The sequence below is a fragment of the Phoenix dactylifera genome, unplaced genomic scaffold (genome assembly GCF_009389715.1).
Source record: "Phoenix dactylifera cultivar Barhee BC4 unplaced genomic scaffold, palm_55x_up_171113_PBpolish2nd_filt_p 001030F, whole genome shotgun sequence".
NCBI lineage: Eukaryota > Viridiplantae > Streptophyta > Magnoliopsida > Arecales > Arecaceae > Phoenix > Phoenix dactylifera.
In genome coordinates this window covers 92,350-115,822 of record NW_024068383.1, presented here as the reverse complement: position 1 = coordinate 115,822, position 23,473 = coordinate 92,350, and the positions used below count along the sequence as shown (strand labels likewise).

Genomic DNA, 23,473 nt, shown 5'->3' with positions numbered 1-23,473 from the left:
TATATAATGCTCATACATACAAACATATATTTATTTATTTATTTTTTATTATTAACACCTGCTCTTGGTCGACGGGATAAATCTACAGTGGAAAATGTACTACATATAGCTCAATGTCCTCTATCCTCTTAAACAAGAGATCCAAGGTCCAAATCTTGAGTAGTGCTATCCCTCAGAAAATTTTCAGCTCTGTCCTCCCTGGGGATCTTCCTGGAGTTAAAAACTCTTGATCCCCCAAGCAGTAGCACTAGATCTGCCCAGGTACCTACTAGGTTTGCAGTGGCTGGCTAAGGCCTTCCCATTTTTCTTAAAAACAATAAATAAAAAGAAGTTTACAGCAGAGAAAATGATAGCGAACATCCATTGATCCAGAAGAATCACTTCAACAAAAGGAACTACCTGGCGTTGAGATCTAGCTTGACAAAAATTCATTGAACAAAGTGAAAAACAAATGGCATTTCTATCATGCCACTGAAGAGAACATAATTTTTTTTTCTTTTTTTGAGGAAAAAAGAGAACATAAATAAACCCACCATGTTTTGGCTCATTGCTGATCACACATTGCATGGGTACAAGCAAAAGGTTTTGAGGAAAATATGGTCATAATCTCCAGCTAACCTATGAACTGCTCTGATCAGCTTTTATGATCACTATTAGCAATGATCGAATCCATGTGCAACATCTAAACGATTTGTCTCTTGCACTATCACAAAAGCATTATTCTCAAGTTACAAGAATAAACCGATATGGCAGAAAATGGAAATAGTAACACACCCATAACCCCTTTTGCATTGGTTATTTCCCTGTTGAGATTAAACCTACGGGTTCCTGCGGTAAGGATATACAATGTCATCAATGTGTTCTTTGATATAGTTGCCCACTATATTCAGGTTTCTGGCCACACCTGAAGCCACCAGTCCAGCATTCCCTGTAAACCTGCAAAATTTTAAGATATCAGAAAACTCCATAGTGGGTTCTTAAGAGAAAAATAGGAATATGGAAACCGAAATTGCATGCTTTCCTGCTGAAAAACTCCTCCACAGAGGAGTGTGCTGGTTTGTATGCTCATGGTTGAGAACGAGTAGTAGCATCTACAAGAACATCAGGAAACTGATCAGATTCATAATTTTCTGTCTTCATTGGAAGATGAAGATAACCTTTAGTAATGTTCTACAACAGTGAGAGCATGTTGCAGTACTCAGTAACTTCAGTATATGCTGGTGACAAGACTACAAAATAAGAGCTGCAAAATGTAAATTATAATTCATAGAAAACATGACTGTAATGCAAAAGAATTGTAGTTATTAGACTTGACAAAAAGCATTTAACATGAAATTTAAATTGAAACACAACCTCATACTTTAAGCAATAGCATTTTAAAAACAAGAACGAGGGATGTGCAAGAAAACCAACCAAACCACAAAACTGACCAGAATTGGTTATTTCGGTTCAGTTTGTGTGGGGTTTTCTACATCTAGTCTGATTTTGATTTGAAATTTTTTAGAACCGAAAAAATCAATTTGGTTTCAGTTTAAATTTTAACAAAACCAACTTAAGCATAACCGACTTGTATATATACACTCATCTGATTTAAGCTTGGTCCGGTCACACTTCAGCAATTCAGATGTTCGGTAGCCCTAGCTGCTGACCCCAATCTCTCCTCCCACTCCGTGCTCTCCTCCCACCCCAATGCTCAAGACTGCCCTTTGCCCACTCCCCATGCTGGAGCCAAGTCCCAAATCTTGATCCGCCCACTCTCCCTTGCCTCCCTCCTCCTCCAACCCTCACTCAGGTGAGATCTCTTCTCCTCTCCTCTTCTCTTTTCTCTAAAATAGATTGAAACTTTGAAACCAATCTCCACCTTTGGCCCTTTCGTCGACGAGACCTCCTAGGAGCCCCTCTCTGAAGCCAAGGAGGATATCAATTCCACCCACTTCCTTGCCGTCAAGGCTGCTTACATCAACTAGAACTTCTCCTAGTAGGTCCTCCAGTAATAGCAACAAGGTCACCTTTGACGAGCTCAACCCCTTTGCTGCCGAGGGTGAGATTGCCTCTGTTGCCTATTGCTGTCGCCACTAAAGCTTGAGGATGACACCTACATGATTGCCCACTACAAGGTCCCGACGTGAAGGGGCAGCGCTCCTTCATGACTCTTAATGCCCTCAATGAGTTTGATGCCGAGTACTCGAGTGTCGACTGGAGGCCAAAGCTTGAGACCCGGAGGTGGGCCATGCTCGTCACCGAGCTCAAGAACAATGCCAGCAAGCTTTCTTAGTGGACCGTCTAGGCCTTCGTTGTAAGCACACTTGATGAATCTTGGTTATATCTCAAGGGTCCACCCTAGTGACCACTACAACCATGTGATCCTCAGCATTGTTGGGTACAAGCCAAGGGATTTCGCTGCCCAGATCAACCTCAACACCTCAAACATGTGGTGGATCATCAAGTCGATTGTGGACATCTGCATGAAGCCCAATGAAGGTAGGCATGAGCCTTCGAACTCTAGGTCTCCAGCTAGTTTTCTCTCACATAGTTGGATGGTGGTCTTCTTTTTCTTGGTGGGCAATGGCCATGAAATTTTGCTTCTTTCCCTCATTCTTCTTTTCTTTCTTCTCACTGGATTTTGTTCTTCTTCTTGGTAAACTGATAGAAGCCCATTTGGCCTAACCCATTTGATAGAGGCCCATTTAGCCTAGCAACCTGATAAACCGAACCGAACCGAATTTCACGGGTTAGTTTGAACTGGTTTTCACAGATGGTCGGTTTTGCATTGATTTCGGTTTTAGAAAATCGATTCAAGTCGGTTCCGTTTCAAGAATAACCCTAAACCGATCCGACCCGAACCATGCATTCCTCCTAGCAAACATTGTTGATACAAGCTCATCTATTATGGTCTATGGACTGGTATAGGTAGCTCCCAAGTAACAACTAAATCAAGCTTGATCAACATGGTATCAATTGTCTCACAAAATACATATACCCAACTAGCAAGTTAGAAGTTTCAAACAAAAATTTGAACAACCATACTAGCAAAACTAGTCGATTCAAAATTAAGTTCTAATGTCAAATGTGGCTCTGTCCTATGCACGACCAATAGCAACTGATATTATGTGCTAGCAACTTTTTAATAAAATTATTAAAAATAAGAAATTTTCTCTTTCTTTCATTTTTTTTGTTAGAGACTAGGAACCATAGATATTTTATAGTGCATACAAAATAATTGGTGCATGGTTATTGTTTTGTCCATGTATAGCCTAGGTAACAAAAAAAGGGTGTCCAGTTGCACGAGGTTGCCACCACTATGTGGTATAGGAAAGGTCAGATATATACGGCCAGAAATTATAAGATCGAGCCACTAATATGGCCATCAAAGTTTACTTTTTGTCAACATTTCATAATGAAAAATGACATAAAAATAAAAAAGAACAAGTTTAACAAATTTTTTTTTTTAAAAACTCCCATTGTACTACAGATATTCAAGCTTCAGATGAGGACCATATTACTATATCACCAGTTCATATTCTATCTATTTTTACATATTATGGTTAGAATATGGTCCTAGTAGATTACTGGAATTTTCTTTCATTCTTCACTGCCCATGTAAGATACCCTAGCAAGGGATCATTAACTATCAGCCAACCTTGCAATGAGAAAACAGATTCTAAGATCACACTATAACAATGTAGCTAGTTAAGGAAAGCTAAACCTAATATCTCGTATTTCTGAAATGTCAGATAATGGTTCAAGCATTGAACTTTTTTGCCCATTACTTTGCTAGAAAACCAAAGCTTAGTAGTTCTGCAGTAATTTCTTTATGAATTCCAAAAATGAATCCTTTGCAGCTAGCTGAATATCTATCTTCCAAGAAATGGTAAAAGGTTCTATGATTATTAGAACATATAGGCAGATACCACATGGTCATGCAGCTTGGAATTCCCAAGGTGTTAGCACCTATTTCTATTTTTATGGCAATCCTATTTGTGATGAAATACAACATACTCAGAGATGAATAAAATGCTTGCCGTATACCAAAACTATCATTAACTTTTCTATGGTTAGAAAACAAGCCAGTCCTAGCTTGTATCAGATGGTGTATTTATGTATCAGGTCCAGACGTAAATCATCAAACCTAAAAGGAAGACAACAGAAGCAAGTACGGATTTAAAAAATAACATTGATATATTCAGGGAAATATACTTGTTTTCGGGAAGCAAACAAGTAGTATGCTGAAAGTGAAAGTAGTGATATTTTACCTTTGCACAATACATAAACAGTTGAAATGATTGCATAACATTGTTATGTTTGAAAAGTGGTCAATTGAAGAAAAATTGGTACCTCAGAGTCCACATTTCAGAAAAAAAGGAACAAACCTTTGGCCTTAATCCCATGGTTTGGAGTTCCATTACCAACATGTTTTCTGGAACTCTCACAAACTGATGTAGTCTGTCCTGAATGAGCAGGACCATCACATACATCAAAACCAGTTGAAAATGTAGGTGCAGCAGCAGATGATCCACTTTGTGAAGGTTCTTGAGACATTGTCCCCATCTGAATCTGGCTTGTTTGAGTAACAAATCCTTCCATGTTTAGTTCTATAGACCTCTCAGCTGTTGGCAAGTTCCCTGAACTTTGCATCTGGACAGAGGATACCAGTTGAAAGTTGCTGGATTGTCCAAGAACCTGATTTGCTGCATCTTGATTGGAACTCAAATTGACAAGAACTTGTTGAGCACTATAAAACCCAAAAGAACTTCCTTCTAGGTTTCCTTTATTGGCTTGGTTGCCAAGTTTTTTGCGTTCCAGTGTGCCCTTAAGCATGCTGACAACAGAAGAAACTGCATCTACAGTTGCCTTTGGAGGAGTATCAAGGGGAGATGCGGATGAAATGGATGGCGACATGAAATTCAGCAGTTGATTGGACATCTCATCCACTGAGATGCCACACAAATTACTGGTGCTCATAAATTCTTGTTTCATTCTGTCGGCACCTTGTCCTCCAGCATTATTTGGATTTTCTGCAACTGTTGGCTTCTGCATACTTTGCATAGCAGCATACCTCCTCCTGAGAGAGATTTCCAAGTTTTCCTTTAGGACATGTCTCACCCATAAAATGAGACATGTAAGCTAACATCTCTATGAAAATTCAAAAGGTAACCCCTGTTATAATTTTTAATTAAGCTTACATGTAACAATATTGACAGTGTACCAGAAACAGTTTAATGCTCTGCAGAGGGCACCTAAAAATAAGAAATTTTTGGCTTACTAGCTTTAACTTGAATATAAGCTCCTCTGTGCGAATTTGTCTATCACAGAAATCCCATAGGCTGCCTACTGCCAGAACAGTTGGAGATTTCTGAAAAAAGAAATACATGCCTTCTTTGAACATTTATCTAGATCTTTGGTAGGTGCCTAAACATATGTTAAAGAAGCAAATTCAAATCCTTAGGCTAAGGCTGACTATCCCAATAGAAATTTTAACATGGAGGGTTCTCTTACTAAGCTTATTTGCCTGGTATAAGCTTTGAAGAGAACTTAACAAATAGGAAAAGTTGATTATGATTATCAATTAGCTCACTTCACAATCCACTTAATTATTTAATTAATGGCCCTTTCTTCCAAGCATACACAACATGAGCATAACAGTTAGGTAGAAGAGATGTGCAGTTCAACAGCTGGTAATGCATTGAAACTACAAACATTTTTATCAGCAAAACACAAATGGAGAAAATCCAATAAGAATTTCAATGATTTTTTTTTTGGATTGAACATGATTTTTTTTTTCTACTAATCTCATATGCAGATCTAAAATACATACCGTAGCTCAGAAGAGCGACTTCTAGTCATTGGTTGAGAACTGTGAAACCATGCCTGAATCAAATGCGTCCAACTTTGCAATGTAGTTTTTTTTTTTAATATCAGTATGTCCTTATTTTAAGATTGTAGAAAAACCTAACCTTTGCCAAATACAAGTTACTATCCTGCATTCCTTGCTCTGCTGCAAACCTGATCAATTGAAAAAAGGTTTTAGTCACCACACAAAGAAGAGTAGCATAGCTCTAACTTTGTATTTATCAATTATAGTTGAACCATCTGAAAGCCCTTAATGGAATTGAGAATTTTAGTCATCGATACACCGATTAAAATAGACACATTATATACAGGAAAATTGATGATAAAGTTATCATCCTTCCAAAACTATATTAATCACAGCACCTAGACCTATAGTCAAGGTGTTACTGTTTGGCATTGTTCATGCTACGGTACTGTGAATAGAGATACCCAATTAAAGCTTTTCCTTTCCTTGCTTTCTTTTTCTTATTTGTGAAAACCAATGCAATCCCAAGATTGAAGGAATCCAAGACACCAAAATACGAAGGAATAGAAGTCAGTTGGCTTTGTAAGTGGACTTCATTAGGTGTCCAAAACATTATACAAGAGATGTCGTTGAGATTCAAGAAATGCCTGGTAAGCTTCTTTTCTTCCCCTCCTCTTCCTCTCTTAGTTCACATTCTACTCCTACTAATTTTTTCCTTCCTTATTTTTCTTCACTATTTGCTGGTTTATCTGCACTACAGAATAATTTCTGCTTGATATTAAAATCATATTGCTCATCCTTCTCAGTTTTGTTCATTAATTTACTGCTGTTATTCTTCCTAATCACTAAATTCCTTTATAGATGAATCAATTTTGTGCCAAGATCAAAGCTTGATCCGATGCAAAATACTTTCTTTTATTCTCCTTGGAACTGAATAACAATTTCAGTCCTAAGATAACCTAGTTGGACAGCCTCATAGCCCCAGAAATCATTGGGATAGTTTTGAAACATCCCGAAAACCCTAGGGAAGCAAGACAAACTCTCTCATTCCACTTTAATTAGGATCAGGTTCAAGTCTGCCCTTTTTCTCTGTCCAGGACAGCAAAAACCTAAACCTTCAAAATCATAAGAAACTTTATTACTTTTGGGCTAACATTTCTCAGATGCAGCTCTAAGCTTAGTGTCCTACATCATTATGTTCTCTATTTACCAACAATACGAATTCCGATGTCTCAATCCTATCAATCCTCCTAACTAGTTTCAAACTTGAATGGTTGGGAGTATGCACTCCCCAATCTACCAAGCCCACATCCTGCAACTTTCTCCCCAGTTCTCCCTCTTCGATCATCTCTTCAATCCCAATGATCCCCCACTCATTTCAAATTTAAATGGTTTGGAAGTACTTTCTCTCTAGTCTACCAAATCCCACATCCCAAGGTTGCATATATATATGCCACATGTCCAGGCTGCTAATCACCATCAAAAATCAATATGAGCCCTTGATGCAAAAACCAATTGTAAAATTAAGCCATTCATGCTAAATTAAATGATCAGACACATTTGCATGTTGCTAATTCTGGTTTATGTAAATGCAACCACAATAAGTAATGAAAAAGAAAAATGAATGAGCCATTTATAAAAGGCATGTAAGCTTAATCATTTTCAAAGTCATTTGCAGAATAAATGGAAAGTTCTGCAAAGCCTACACTTTGAAAAGCTACAATAATATGCATCCAGCGACAATACTAAGTACCAGCTTTGAACATGAAAAATTTCTGTGGTCAGAAGTCCAGAACAATATGACAGTTTAAGTTTTGAGTCCAACCAAATGGGGCTTGATTTAAGCAATAATCAAAAGGAGGAAGAAGAAGAAGAAAAAGCACTTGACAGACACACAAATTACAGTTGAAAGTGTATTACCCAGTGATGCACTTATAATATTATAAAAGTAAGGTTTTGAGTCATGCAGGACTTACTTCCTGCTACCAATTTCATGACAAGCTAGTAAATAAAAGGTTTTGATAACAATTGTGAAATGAACAATTGCATCATACATTCGTTCTCAAAAAATTGTGTCAAATGTTCAATACCATCTGAAAATAGAATTCCATTTTCAAAAAAAAACTTCACATATTGTTTATCTAAACCCAGAGTAAGAGTGGCTATTGTTTCATTGCTTAGTTGATAACTAATATTTATAATATTAAGTTGCTCTGTCGAAGACCACCCACAGACTATCTTTATAGAAGTGAAATAACCACCTGAGAGAATGTTGTGAAAGGTCATTCAAATGTTCATCAGCCTTGCTTAAATTTTGCTGAGATGAGTTGTCATTGCTAGTTTTCTTTTGAACTGCAACTCCATTTTGTTGGCTTGAAAGAACACCAAGTTCTGTTGGTATTCTGCAAATTGCATGACTCAGAGGCTGAAGTCAAGGAGCATTTCAAGGAATATAAGAACAGCACAAGATTTTCATTGAAGGGGTATGAAATGATTATTCAGTGTAGATAATAAGAGGTATGACATGTTGGAAATTAAAGCTATGGATGCAAATTCATATAACAAACACAAATAATCAAAAATAAATAAATGAACAAGAATAGATTGAATAAGAAAAACTTAGCTATAGAGGCATGCGAAATGACATTGTTCTTAAAGGTCGATTTCGTGTTCCACAGAATTAATGACTCAACACAAAGGGTCCCAATGCGTCTACCCTCCAGGATTCAACTATAGCAGCACCTTTGTAAGGATGCGCTCCCAACTACGAAGGTTTGAGTGAATTGCTTTTGGTTGGTTCTTGCCTCAAGAATCAGACGTAATAGTATTTTGCAGAAAAGGGAAGAGAAAAATAGAGGGGGTGTTTTTCAAAGAAGAGAGAAACAGAAAGGTCTTTTTCAAAAAAGGGAAGAGAAACAGAAAAATCTATATGTCTGGATGAGAAGAGAAGTCATGTATTTATAGAGGAATCCTTTACAGCTAGTCTGGTCAATCAGTCAACGGTAACGACCGTTCAGTCCAATGGTAGCGACCATCCAGATATCCAATGGTAAAATTTTCAATGGGCATGGCATAAAATGGCTAGTTTCAGAAGGATAAAAAGAAGGAAGTGAAGGTGTTTTGAAGCACCTAAAACAACAACAGCTAACATGGCACAGTGACACACCAAAAATGAGTCCCTACAACAGGGAAAATAACAATCTTGTACTTTAGTTAGAGAACAGTCAGGTTATAGTGAAGTTTTTATAGATTTTATATAAGGAGGGTTAGTTGGAGATTTGCCACTTGCCACTTGAGTAGCATTCAATTGTTACATACAACTGAGAGTTACAGAGGGCATGTTTAAAAGTGTAATAAGACCAGCTGAATTATAGAACTTAGTGTCAGCGATATAGAGATCCAAAAGTTGAATGCACTGGAGATGGAGATGATGATAATTCGATAAACAAAAGATGTAGTTAAAATTGAGGACCAAGAAAGCCTAACTACGCATTGACAAACACAAAGTTCAGTGGAATCCAGATCTCCTAAATAGAAGACAGTCTAGATTGAAGCTTCTAAAAAGAGGCAAAGGGAAGATTTGAAGGAGGCTTGGGTGATGAAGGGGATTAAAGTTATGCTCTCATTCTGAAGTTAATGCATTTTTTGGCACAGGACAAAATCATTAAAGTTTGGAACAGGCTATCTGGTTTTGGTAGGTGTTTATGTTTTATGGCATAATTTTTTTCACATACAGGCTCTTCGGAAACAATGCAAATATGTACTGTTGGAGGGAAAAAATTTTCCATGCAAGGATTTGGCTGCCAATGTGGTTTATGACTCAAATACATATGAAATTTGAAAGAAATCATGATTGCTATGACAAAACAACCATTTGATGTAGCAGAAAAAAAATTTCTAGTGAAAAAGATATTGCTTATATTTTGCTCATAATTTTTTCACATGATAAAATCATCTTTTTTGTAAAAGGATGGGTTGCATTCTAGGACTAGTTATTACAAAATACTAGTAAAATATCTCACAGATAGCTCTGTAAATATATGACACCTAAAAGCATCAGAATTCACAGATCCAATTATCAGGAAAACAGAAAACCAGATTCTAAAGTCCAGAACTATTCCATGCTTATTCCATGCTTTATAGTTTTCTATCTTTGGAACACTAAAAACAAGATTTATTAAGAAATAAAGATGAATAAAAAAAACTAAACTGGTATCTGTGTACGTGTTTCATGATACTTTGCCTTGCATAGAAAAGGATGACAAAACAGTTGCATTTAACAGAATAGTCATTAACCATATTGCATGACAATTGACAAAGCCTAGAAATTTTTTACTCATTTCTGGAGACATTTACTTATGATTTTTTATTGTTTAGAGGTGTCGGTAAAGTAATATAATTAAATCATTACATTCCATATCGAAAATGACTTGCAAACTTTTCCCTGACATTACATATAGCAATCAATGTCATTGCCATGCCATCAATCCAGAAAAATAATAGCTGATATTGTCCATACTTCCCTTTGTGTATTTCTATACATATTCTGTTTCCATTGCTAGAAATTAAACTCATCGAAAGCTTGTGGTTACATTAGATGCATACTAATATCCTTTCATGCTATTTCCAGTGTTACATGGACATTCATTTCCAGCTCCTATAATCCATTTTGGATGCATAGTCAAATTGGATATGTGTTAGACATACTTATCATTTTTCTTTTGATTGCAGCTCCTGAAAATTGATAGAGAGTTGGAGTCCAACAGTGAATTTGACCCACTATACTAATGTTAATAATGACTTTTTGTTGTCTATAGAGATTGGTCAAGAATGTGGGTATGAAAATAACTCTACTAATTTAACCTTTTCTAAAACCATTAAGCTAACTGGAAGTCCTGATGAGAAACATATATATTGGAAGACCTTAACAAATAATATCTTTCAACTACCCTATTTAATTTAAATATATATTATTTAAAAACTTAAAAATTATTTTTTCTACGTATCCCTATATGTCCTTCCTCTTGCTGAGCTAGACACATGGAAGCATGTCCAAATTCGATTCTCGTTTTTGTGTCCATGCTACAGTGCCTACTTCATGTTGTAAGCTTAAGTAGGATCGTTTTATCCAATTCATGACAGTGTTTTCCAGCTTCGCTATAAAATATCTGGAAGAGTTTGCTTAAGTTACATGCGACGATAAGCTTGTTGATTAGCAAGCATACTTTCATCTAGAAAACAAAAACTCGATTCCAGTTACTAAACTTGTCTAACATACGCCACATTACAATTGAAGGGTATAATTAAGGGACATTAACCATATTGGGAATAAAACCATACACTATTGAGTCACCTCCGAGATGCTTGCCGAGTACGATGAGCTACGCTTGTGGAGCTGAAGCCAGGAATCTGCAAAGATCAAGTAAACATGTGCTCATAGTAGTACTACATCGCACAACAAACTAATGATCAGAGTTTCAGATAGTACTATAAGAAGCTTAATGCCAAGGAATAGCATAAGTACGTTGATCTTCCAAGTTTAACAATCTTCAATCTATTAAATGTGAGCATGTAACTTCCTCAATAATCTGTCAAGAATTTTACATGCAAAACAACCAATAGTGCTTCTGATGTCTCTTGTATCCATGCATTTTTTAGTCCTTTCCATTGTATACCGTATAAGAAAACGTTGTGTCCATAAAATCATGATGAAATTTAACATACATACCTCTGCATGCATGCATGCATGCATGGAGTATGTAAGCATATGTATAGACACAGTAGAACACAATTTTTTCATTTTCTTTTTGTATCTTATTTTGTTCTCCCGCTTCTGATTATATCACATACTTCTACTACTTCTACTAATAAGTTGTGATGCACGACTGCTCCAAACATATGCGGCCAGATTCTAGGGCAAACAACACTCACAATGGCAGTTCTATGCACCTATACTGACCCCTCTAAGGTCTGGGCTTCGCCTTTTCCCTTCCCTATCATAATTTTTCTACTAATGACTAGAACAAAATGAAAAAATGCTTTGATTTATCTACTACCAAAATCAACAAGTCATGTCCGCTAGTTCTATAACTGGAGAAAAGAACATTGCAGAAAATTGACTAATGACAAGCATACTGCTGGCAAACAGATTTACTCTCTGCACCATACTCCTTGATGAAAAATTCTTAGTTTGACAGCTGCAAGCACTAACTCGCTCACAACCTTGAAGCAAGATCAACAATATATTAATATTACAAGCTAATTATCATATGAAATTCCTTTATTTGGCTCATTCTTTGACAAATGGCCCCTCAAAAACCAGTCTGGTTTACCACTAACTTCATGAACAATCTCCACCGGGAGAATTATATAGAAAATTATGAATTCAAGATCCATCCTCAACTAAGTACCTTCAATTTCAGAAAATATATGATCATAAAATGGTTTTGAAATAATAATGTAAGAAACAGACAAAACATCAGAGTTAAACCTAGAAGATAGACACAGATTGCAAACCACTGTAGTAGCACGAATTCAGACAAAGGTAATTCTAAAAAAATAACTAAAGCAAGCAAATAATAATTTTAAATGCTTTTATCAGGCATTTGTTTTATCCTGCATACTGGCTTCCCAAAGAATGAATTTTGTTTCTTTTGGCATTCTTTCTCTTGTTACAATTTCCTTTCAATGGTTTTTAACTGTACTCTCTTGGAAGTGCAAAGTTCCCATAAAAAAGGCATTTAACTGTACTCTCTAGCCACTACATTCCATATTCTTTACATACTAATTTGTCAGGCCAATCAATTACCAGTAACTCTCGCTCATTTTTTTCTCTTCAATGTTTTTGAGATAGAGAGAGAAGTTTTTTCTCTCACTTTGATCACAAGAATTTATTTTCGTTTCCATCCAGCATGAACAACTCAGAAAAAGTTTGTCACGTAGATAAAATAGAAAAGGAGGGAACTTTCTATTATGAGCATAACATTCTTATCCTTTAAACTTTTATTCTGGCTTTTCTTGCAAATCAGAACCAGAAGAGGAAAGAAAGAAAAGGTTAGCAGTTCTTGCCTCTCCATTCATCAGCCAAGTGTTGAAAAGCTCCTCGCTGTCTCCTCGAAAGGGCTGCAAGATGTTCTTAAACCCCAGCATCTCCATACTCGGTGCTGAAACTTCAATTGGATTCTCCATCATAGACTTCAGAAAGATCTCCTCACTAGAATTTCTAAACAAGTCTGAGAACCCCCTCCCCTCCATCTCCAAGAATCCCTTCACTGTGTCACCACTCTGAGATGTCTGACCTTGCAAAGAATTACTCAATAACCTCTTCTCACTTCATCCCCATTCATATGCCCCTCCCATCCATTTCTTTACATTTTTCCTTAGAAACTACAATGCTGAACTCTCTGGACACCAAAATTTAATCCAATACAGAGAAACCTAATAGACTGTGTAAAGGCCGAGAAAGTATATACTTGATAATCTAATCAAAAAATTGAATGTATTCAAAACAAAGGTATATCACTGAGCTTCACACTCGAACAGGAAATTTAAGTCAACTTACCAGACACTATAGGATTTTTCTTCTAAGGAATCCAAAAACTGGAATTGGGTACAACAATGTCCAAAACAAACTTGTATCACTAAACTTCACCTCCGAAATGGAGAACTAGTTCAAATCAAGACATCCTATCGGCTTATTTATGGACTACAAAAGATCTCAACTTGACTCCTCTAAACTGAAAACAAGGTATCAGTATTCGAAACCAAACTTATAATCAGCGAACCCAGGATCCCCAAAAGGAGAACACCCAAGCTTTCTCTCGAATTCGACAGAAAGAAAACCCAAGCAGAAGAATCAAAAGCCTCGGACACCGAATTTGAGTGGGCCTGGAATGATCGTATGCTAAAGGTGGGAACACCCTAATATATTATCGCATTGAATCTTCGAACAGGCCTATGCTTAGATGCCGAGACGGTGCGTTGTCCTTTTCTTCAAATAAACAGAGTAATTTACAGAAACTAGGTCTTTCGTTGGTGTTGGCCTGTCGGGAGTAAATTTGACTCTTGATGGATCAAAAAAAAGAAGAAGAAAGAAAGAAGTAGAGAATACTGGCATAAAGCAGTAGATTCGAATACGATAGATTAAATCTGAGTTCTTTCGCTTAAAAAATTATATGCGACAAAATCTAAGAAATGGCGGGGTGGTGGAATTTGTGTAACCTGCGTGACGGCAGCCATGAAAGGGACTTTGGTCCGTGACCTCCATGGCGCTTCCGATTCTGACCGTTGGGCGGGCCCTGTGGTACTTATAATTGAGAGCAGCCGCGTTGAGCATTTTATGAAATGACCCCTAACTTTTGCCTTTATTTTGACCCATCATTTAAGCCAATTTGAAAAATGTTGGAGCCCATCCTATCTTACAAACAGTAGCAGTTACCAATTAAATAAACAAATTGATAAAATTACCAAGTAAAAATTTAAAATCAATACCATCTCGGTAAGTAATAAGCGATTTTTTTTTCTTTTTTTGGATCAATGACATAAGTAGTGAACTTGGTAACTCTATCTTGTGTTAAGTGCTGACATATCAAAATTATACCCTATCATGTATCTTAGAGAGGTGGCCCGGAAAGATTTGTTAGCGTGCTAACTTCCTCATTAGTCATACCTATTTTGAGATTAATTATGCGACCTTGGCACTTCGTTTGCTATTCCAACAAACATAACCCATTTCACCAAATTTTTTACCCTAAAATGGACCTAAGCCAAGTTTTGCTCTTCAATCCCTGCCGATGGCGACAAGTCATGGTGACGAGCCAGCATGGTCCCATTTAAACAATCTTCTTCCCTAGTTTTGTGAAGAAATTACAAAGTAACTAAAACTTGCATGGGTTGCCATATGAACTTCAATGTGGCACCGGCATCATCACCAAAATTAAATTGCTAATTTAAAACTATCTATAATTATAATACTTTTTTACCGGTTGATGATGGAAGAGATGACAACAGAAAGTGAGCTCCATTTGAGTTATTGGTATGTCTTCTGTCACGCTAGTCAAACCAGTTAGTCTGATGGCCTACCTAATGGACAAGGACATCTTTAAATATAAGATGATAGAGTTGTTTGCGTTGCAAAAGAAAAACATGATAGTGGTTGTTTGAAAGAGCTTGAATTATATATTTCAAAAGGTAAGAGATCTGTATTTTCACCTGAAGTCGGCCTTTGACCAGGGGAATTTCAATCTCTATGCTATGTAACATGTCCAGAATTTTGACAATCCAAAATAATTAGTTTATGTTCCGTCCTATTAGCAACAGACATGTAGAGTTGGGCAACGGGCCGTGCCGGGCCGGCCCGGCCCAGGCCCCCCGGGCCAAAACTCTAAACGGGCCGTGCCTGGCACGGCCCGCTTATGAAGCGGGCCGTGCCTGGCACGGCCCGTGAGGCACGGAAGGCAAGCCCGGCCCGGCCCCCGGCCCCTCTATTGGTGGGCCGGGCCGGGCACGGCACGGCACGGGCCGTGCCAGGCACGGCCCGTAACGGGCGGTAACGGGCCGTGCCAGGCACGGCCCGCAACGTCTCTAAACGGGCCGTGCCTGGCACGGCCCGTAACGGCTCCAGACGGGCCGTGCCTGGCACGGCCCGTCTGGAGAGGGGGGAAGAAAATAGCCGTTTCCAACGGCTATTTTCGGAAAAAAGACGGTTTTGCCCCTCCCAACAGTCCTATAACGGCTGAATTGAGGGGTATTTTGGAAAAAAAAATTTTTTGGGCTTCTATAAATAGCCCATTCCTCCCTCATTCTCACCACACCAAACCTCTCATTCTCTCCTTCTCTACTGCTATTATTTCTCTCTTCTAAAGTGCTCTTCTAGCAATTTAATTTTTAGTTTGTTCAAGTGCTACACAAGAGGAGGTTCCTGTTGAGAAGAGAAGGTCGCTTCTGTTGAGAGCACAAGAGGAAGCTCGGAATCTCGGCGCTGCCTCTGCCCTCCGACCCTCTACTCAATTCCTCCTTGCGGTTAGTTTTTATTTTTTGAATTAATCATAGATATGTCATCTTTTGAGGAAAGTCAGTTTGGCATTCCTGTTTCTGAGGGGGAAGAAACTAATCCCCAACCCCCTATTCCTAGTTCCTCTAGAACTGGTGAACCGAGTGAAGGTCAAACCTCTTCTCGTAAGAGGACTAGTACTGTATGGAATGAATTTGATAGAGTTATGGTTGAGGGAGTCTGGAAAGCTAAATGTAAAAAATGTGCCAAACTTTATAGTTGTAGTAGTAGTGGGGGAACAGGGCATTTAAAAAGACATCAAGAGAGTCATAGGATGCATGATTCTCATGCTCAAACTCAAAGTAGCCTTAATATACAAGGGGGATTACTTGTAGGTAATTTTGCATATAATCATGAAAATCAAAGAAAAGCACTTGTAAAATGGATAGTCAAGGATGAATTACCTTTTAGTTTATGTGAATCTTTTAATTTTGAAGAATATGTTCAATTAAACCTACAACCTGCTTACAAAAGAACTAGTAGGCGTACATTTAGAAGAGTAGCTATGACCAATTTTTTAGCAATGAAACAAAATTTAATTGAAACACTTTCTACTTTAAATGTAAAAATTTCATTAACTTCTGATATTTGGTCAGCATCTGTAGGTAGTAATTCTTTTATTGCCATTACTGCTCATTATATTGATAATGATTGGCAATTAAATAAACGTATTCTTGCTTTTCGTGCTTTTGATTTTCTACATTCTGGGCAACAAATTTCAAATATAATTTATCAAACTGCATGTTCATATAATATTAATGATAAAATTATGTCTATTACTTTTGATAATGCATCTAATAATAATTCTGCTGTTGTATTATTAAGAGACTTATTGCATCCCATATTAGATGGAAATTTACTGCATATTAGATGTGCATGTCATATCTTAAATCTTTCTGTTCAAGCTGGCATGGGCATGATTCAAGATGTGATTTCAAAAATTAGAAATGCAGTTTCTTTTATTCATGCTTCTAGATCAAGACTTCAAGAATTTAAGGAATTATGCATAAATCATGGTAAACGTTTTAAAAAATTTAAACTTGATGTAATTACTCGTTGGAACTCCACATATAGCATGATACATGATGCATACCCATATAAAAATTTATTAAGTGCATATATTAATGATCGTGGATTAGGATTTACATTGACTGAAACTGATTGGAATAAAGGAAAAATTTTGGAAGATTTTTTGCTTAGTTTTTATAATGCTACCAATGTTCTTTCTGGTATTTATTACCCTACTTCATGTTCATTTTTACAACAAGCATATATAATTAGTCAAAAATTTGCAGAACATAGATATGATGATGTTTTAATGCCTATTATTCACCTAATGGAATCTAAATGGAATGAGTATTGGGACAAGATATGTCCTATGCATAACTTAGCTGCTGTATTTGATCCTAGAGTTAAATTAAATGGCGTGCTAATTTTACTTGATGCATACGCTGAAAATATGAATCAAGATGCTGAATCTGCTAAAGATGAGGTAAGACAACTTCTTTATGATATTTATGCTATATATGATGAAAAAATTCGTGGATCTAGAACACAAATACAAACCTCTATTCCTCCTTCTAGTAGTTCTCGTTCGTCATCTATTTTTTCATTCATTGCACAGAGAAGACACACACATGCTTCAAGTTCCTCTTCATCTTCTTCATCTTTAAGTAGTGAACTAGAATTTTATTTACGAAATGATCTTCAGTCTGCATATGATGAAAATCAAATAGAGAATCTAGATGTATTATCTTGGTGGAAGAGTGTTAGAAATCAATATCCTGTTATGTCTGCAATTGCACGCGATATTTTAGCTGTGCCGATGTCCACGGTAGCATCGGAATCCGCTTTTAGTGCAGGTCGGCGTGTTCTTGACGAAAAGAGAAGTAGGATGACGGGCGAAACGGTGGAGATGCTTCTCTGCTTCAAGGATTGGCTGGATGCTGAGGCAAGACTTCAAGATAAAGGTGGACATAATACAACATCCTCTGATGATGATGATACAAACACTACTGAAGACTGAAGACTGAAGAGTGAATACTGATTCACTGAATCACTGATGATTAGTAAGATTTCTTAATTTTTTATAATTGTACATTTTTATTGTATTCTGGAGGTCAGACCAAGGTCCAAACCTCGGCCCTTTCTTAGTTTCTTATTGTATTCTAGAATCTAGAGGTCAGACCAAGGTCCAAACCTCCCTTCATGTACCATTTTGATTGAAATTAATAAACTGGTAGGGGTCTATGCCAAACCCCCCACCATTAAGGTGGCTTTATATTCATAAATCAAGATTTCTTAGTGTTCATAATTTATTAATATATTAAAAAAATTTTATCGGGCCGAGCCGGGCCCAGGCCCGGACCGTGCCAGGCCCGCGTGCCAGCCCGGCCCAGGCCCTTATGGGCCGTGCCGTGCTGGCACGCGGGCCGTGCCGTGCTTGGCCCGCGTGCCTAGACCGGGCCGTGCCGGCCCAGGCCCGAAGCGGGCCGTGCCTGGCACGGCCCGCTGGCCAGGATTCGCTAGCCCAGCACGGCCCTATCAAAGGGGCCGTGCCAGGCACGGCCCGTCACTGTAGCTGGCGGGCCGTGCCAGGCACGGCCCGCTTCGTGCCGTGCCGTGCCGGGCCGTGGGCGGCCCGGCCCAGTGCCCATCTCTACAGACATGTTCTTTCAGCATTGATCTTAGTGTCCTGTATGCAAGCATGGATTAATATAAACAAATAAGTATCTTTCCTCACCAAAACCATTACAACCAAAGCTCTACTCTATTTAGGCGAGATTTCTAGCCGCTTTGACCAGCTTTCCCTGGAGGAAGATTGATCCCATACACATGCATGCATGAGAAAAAGAATAACTCATCCTATGGGTTTGTATGTGATGAGAGCACAAAAGTGCAATCGTCATACTATCTTAATTAGTATTTTAGCTAATTATTAATAATAAAATTAACTAATTAACGTTGTATTTGTGTTTGAGTGCAAGTAATCCAAGAAACCAATTAACATTAGGTTTGAGCCCAATGCCCGGCAGCCCGAGCTCAAGTCAAGCCAGCATCTTCACGTGATGGAGCTCAGCCTCACGATGCAACCGGATCTCTTCCATCATCAACAGTCTTCGGCCTTCAATCCCAACGTGCTCCCAGAATTTTCCAGATCCGTGATGCATCCGGATCAAATCCCAGCTTCCTGCGAAGCCGCATCCGCACTAGATTTCTTCCATAAACGGCTCCTCCTAAATGATCCCGAGCGATTTCCCAGCCGTCCACGTATCATGCCATCATCCGTTCCACGTGCAGTCCACAAACCCCTTAGCCATTCTCTTAGCCCGGATGACCGCCTCTCCTATGATCGCGTCCAGCCGCCCGTGATGCGGACGCTAGTCCGTGATCCCAGCCTCCACCGTGGCCATGATCGGCGTCCTCCTAGCATCCCAGCTCTTCCGCACATCACAAATGATCCATAGAGCTTCTTCCTCCCGTGATGCACTCCCGCCTCTCCACCGTGGTCCAAAGAAGGAATTCCAAATCAGCAGCCCGCGCGGTGAACGTCCCAGCACCCGGATCCAAGCCGTGACCGCCTCCTCCAGCGATCTCGCTCCCTTCCAGCCAACGCATCCATCCACGGATCCGTTCCAGCCGCAGCAGCAAATCCCAGATCACGTCATCATCCCAAGATCCAGCCTCCTCCGCTTCTGCTCATCCCGTGATGCAGCCGAGATCCCGCATCCGTTCCGAAGAGGTGATCCCGCACACGACCGCAAACCGCGCCCCCCTCCTCTCCCGGGATCCATCGCGGGCTTGAAGGTCTTCGGCGATCTATAAGAGGAGGACGGGAGGAGAAGAAAGGGGGCGGAGCTCTCTGTGCAGGGTGGAGGCGGAACAGGGGAGAGAAGAGAGAGTGTTGTGCTCTGTTTTCAACTTCATTGAAAACAGAGCATTGTGTTTCTTTTTTCTTTTTTTTAGTTTTTAGTTTTTTGTTTTTTTTTTAGTTTTATTTTAATTAAGAGCAATGTGTTGTTTGTAGTTGGAATTTTAATTGAGAGCAATGTGTTTTGAGTATGAATTTTAATTGAGAGCATGTTGTTTTGGGGTTTTTAGTTTTATTTTAATAGAGAGTTTTATTTATACTAAAGTTTTTAATTTCTGTTGTTTTTAATTTCCGTTCCTCAAATTCTTTAATCTTTCTTCTTTTTTATGCAATACATTAAAATTTCTTTCATGCAATTGATGTTCCAGTCTTCAATATTCCTAGCACTGTTTTCATCCATCTTATGCCAGAGCTTTCTTTTTTATTAAATATATAAATGCTCTTTAAATTTAAGTACCTGTCTTTCCGTAAGTTTCAATTAGAAAACATTCAACATCCTCAAAATAATGTTTTTTTCTTCTATCATTCAAAAATCGATTTCAAATCCGAGTGAACGTTTTAATTTTTAAGCAACTCCAATCGCCTCCCTGTGGATCGACCTCTTACGACCACTATTCTTCGAGTAGAACAAGTAAGAGTAAAATTAATTTAAACTTTGTTTGTCGGTTCTAACAACGATCTGTTTAGCATATTTTTAGGCAAACAGGAATCAGCACAACAAAATTTTGGCGCCGTTGCCGGGGAGGCAAATCGAGAAGCAAGAACAATCACGAAGATCAAATTGGATTTTGGATGCCCGGAGTGAACGCACTCGGTAGTAAGTTTTTATTAATTTTTTTTATTTTGATTATTTTTAGTTAGTAATTTCGTAGTTATTAAATTCTGAAATTTGAAATTCAAAATTAAAATTTTCTAAAAAAAGTAAAAAAAAATTTTGAAAAAAATTTCAAAAAAAAAATCAAGAATTCAAAAAATTTAAATTCAAAATTTGAATTCTGTGATTCGAAATTTGAAATTTAAATTCTAAAAAAAAGTAAAAAAATTAATTAAATTAAAAAAAAATTCAAAAAAATATTATTTCTGCTAGTAATTGATAGGGTGCAATCCCCCGAGGTGATCATACCTCTATTGGGACTCCTCACGGAGTAATCTCCAGAGCTTATTCAACGGGCATTCGGAGATTGACTGACGCATAAAGATTGTGTTTAGTTTACATTCAAGTTATTGCTAAAAAAAAAAAATTTAAAAAAAAAATTAAAATTTTTTTAGTAAAAGTAAAAAAAAAGTCGCTTGCTCATTTAATCAATACAACCTAATGACATTGCATAAACTTTAAAAAATCATTGATTATTTGCTGCATTTAGTATTAAGCATTTGCATAAAAGAATTTAAGGGCAAAACCCATTAAAAAGATAAGGTCGGAAAGTCATTACCTGTCCTTAGCCCAAAAATCACCACCTTGCATACATATCCTAAGCCAAATTAAATTAAAATCAAATTAGACGTTGGCCTTAGGATTTTCGAGCTCAATTAGGCTCTTGGAAAGAAGCGGCTGAAAGCCACTCCAGTGAGAATTTAGTAATTGGTGATGTCTAGGAAAGTTTTACAACAGTGAGAACTGTTACGGGTATTGTGGTATCGGTGTATCCCTTCTGGCACCACCGCACACCCCGGGACTTTTCTGGTCACTGGTTACTGGATCACTTAACTGGTAAGCTCAAGCTTAATCTGAAAGGGAGATTAGGAGCTGTCTAATCTAGAGAGAATTTCAGGAACTTTTTTAACCTGATAAGTCTCTGTGCAACTAGATTTAAGAAGCTACTAAACCTCACTTAGCTCTAAGACTAATAGGGTCAAATTGTTGTGTGGTGTTGATTGTGGTCATCTTGGTCTAGCCCTTCTTCTTATCTTTTAGGATTTCGTTTAAAAAATTGAGTCTAATTAAGTTATTGATAATGTATGCATGGTAGAAGGTCATTAAGGGATAAGTTAACCCCATTTGATTCTGAGATTGATAGAACTTTTCATCACAACCTGCGAACTGTAAACCAACCGTCGATCTCTACAATGGGTGAACATATTAGAACCCTGAATGAATTGTTTGCACCCGCATCCGCTAGTCCCCCTACCTGCATAGTATTACCGATTAATAATGCAGCCCAATTCGAGATTCGGGCTGCAACAATAAATATGTTACCCAAGTTTCATGGGTTCGAGAGTGAACAACCCTACATTCATCTAAACAAATTTTTGATAATCTGTCAAACGTTTAGAAATCAAAACTTAGATGAAGAGGGTATTAAATTAAGGTTGTTTCCCATGACTTTAGAGGATCGTGCTGCTGCATGGCTGTATTCCCTTGCTTCAAATTCCATCACATCATGGGAACAACTATCTAGGAAGTTCATGGCAAAATTTTACCCCATGATTAAAACAGAAAAAATTAAGGATGCCATAAGAACTTTTAGAGGAAAATCTGAGGGGAATTTTCCCAACTTTGGGAAAGATTCCATGATCTTTTGGTCAAGTGCCCGCACCATGGGCTTGACAAGGCTGATCTAGCACATTTCTTTTACAAAGGACTACCTCCGGCACATAGAAACATGATCGAATCCATGCACAAAGGTAGGTTCATGAACCAAACCCCAGATCAAGCCTATGAATTTCTTGTTGACTTAGCTGAAAATGCCCAAAATTGGAGTAGCTATGGTGAGGAAGTAAATAGAGATGAGTTCGGGTCTAGGAAACTAGGTAATTATGAAATGAAAGTAGACCCAGATCTCAAAAATGTTATATCCAATCTGGTGACTGGAGTAAACAATTTAGGCAAAAAGTTTGATGCTTTCACTGTGTCCACTAGTTCAGGGTCATATAAAGAGTCTGTTGCCCAGATAGACAACCCAAGAGGGGGGGGGTGAATTGGGTTTTAAAATAATTTGAATAATTAAAACGATGTGGTTGACTAATTAAAAACTATTGCAAGTTATTTAATTAATGCTAAGTGCTGTGAGTGATGTGAGGGGAAGAAGAAGAGAGACAATCCAACACAAACACAAGGTTTTATAGTGGTTCGGAGCTAACCCTTGCTCCTACGTCCACTCCCCAAGTCTCACTTGGGAATTCACTATAACCCCCTTGGATTACAGCCGGTTGTTTTCAGAGCTCACAACCAAACTTGTTGTTTTACGAGCTCACAACGAACTCGGTCGGTTTTCCCAGGCTCACCAACTAGAACCGCCCCGATTGTTTTTCCGGGATCACAATCAAACCCTTACACACGTTGGTTTTAACTCGGCTCACCAACCAACCTCAATCCCCTTGATTCAATCCCCGATTGAACCAAGTAAATACAAGTTGTAGAAAGAAAACAGAAAATGAGCTTCTCAAAAAGCAGATGAAAACAATATGAACAATAAATGAAGTTAAGAAGCCTCAAACGCTTTTAGATTGGAGATGAGGAATGGTTTCTTAAACTTCTGGTCTCCTCTTGAAAGAGTAGTCGACTTGAATGCAGGAGAAGGAGGCTTTAATTGCTGGGAAGATGTAGTTGGAAGCAGTAAATGCAGATCTTCCCCTTTTTCGTTGAAGAGCACGTTGCAGAGCTTGGATGCTTGATTAGTTGGAGTGGAATGGTTGTTCTCTGCCTTGCTACAGTCCTCTGTGGCTATTTAAGCCAACCCCCACGGAAACTAGCCGTTAGAGTGCTTTTTCTGCCCGTTCTGAATACTCTGCGCAG

General features: G+C 38.2%; 1 protein-coding gene across 1 annotated transcript; it reads right to left on the bottom strand.

Moving 5' to 3' along the window:
• Positions 1-472: 472 nt before the first annotated feature.
• Positions 473-14,019, bottom strand: LOC103697324 (protein CYCLOPS-like). Its single transcript, XM_039121276.1, has 8 exons — positions 12,884-14,019; positions 11,169-11,224; positions 8,077-8,217; positions 5,955-6,003; positions 5,816-5,868; positions 4,371-5,062; positions 1,022-1,091; positions 473-936 (listed from the first exon to the last, which is right to left on the bottom strand). The coding sequence occupies exons 1-7, from the start codon at positions 13,067-13,069 to the stop codon at positions 1,066-1,068; spliced, it is 1,203 nt and encodes a 400-aa protein (XP_038977204.1). The 5' UTR covers positions 13,070-14,019; the 3' UTR covers positions 473-936; positions 1,022-1,065.
• Between the last annotated feature and the right edge of the window lie 9,454 nt (positions 14,020-23,473).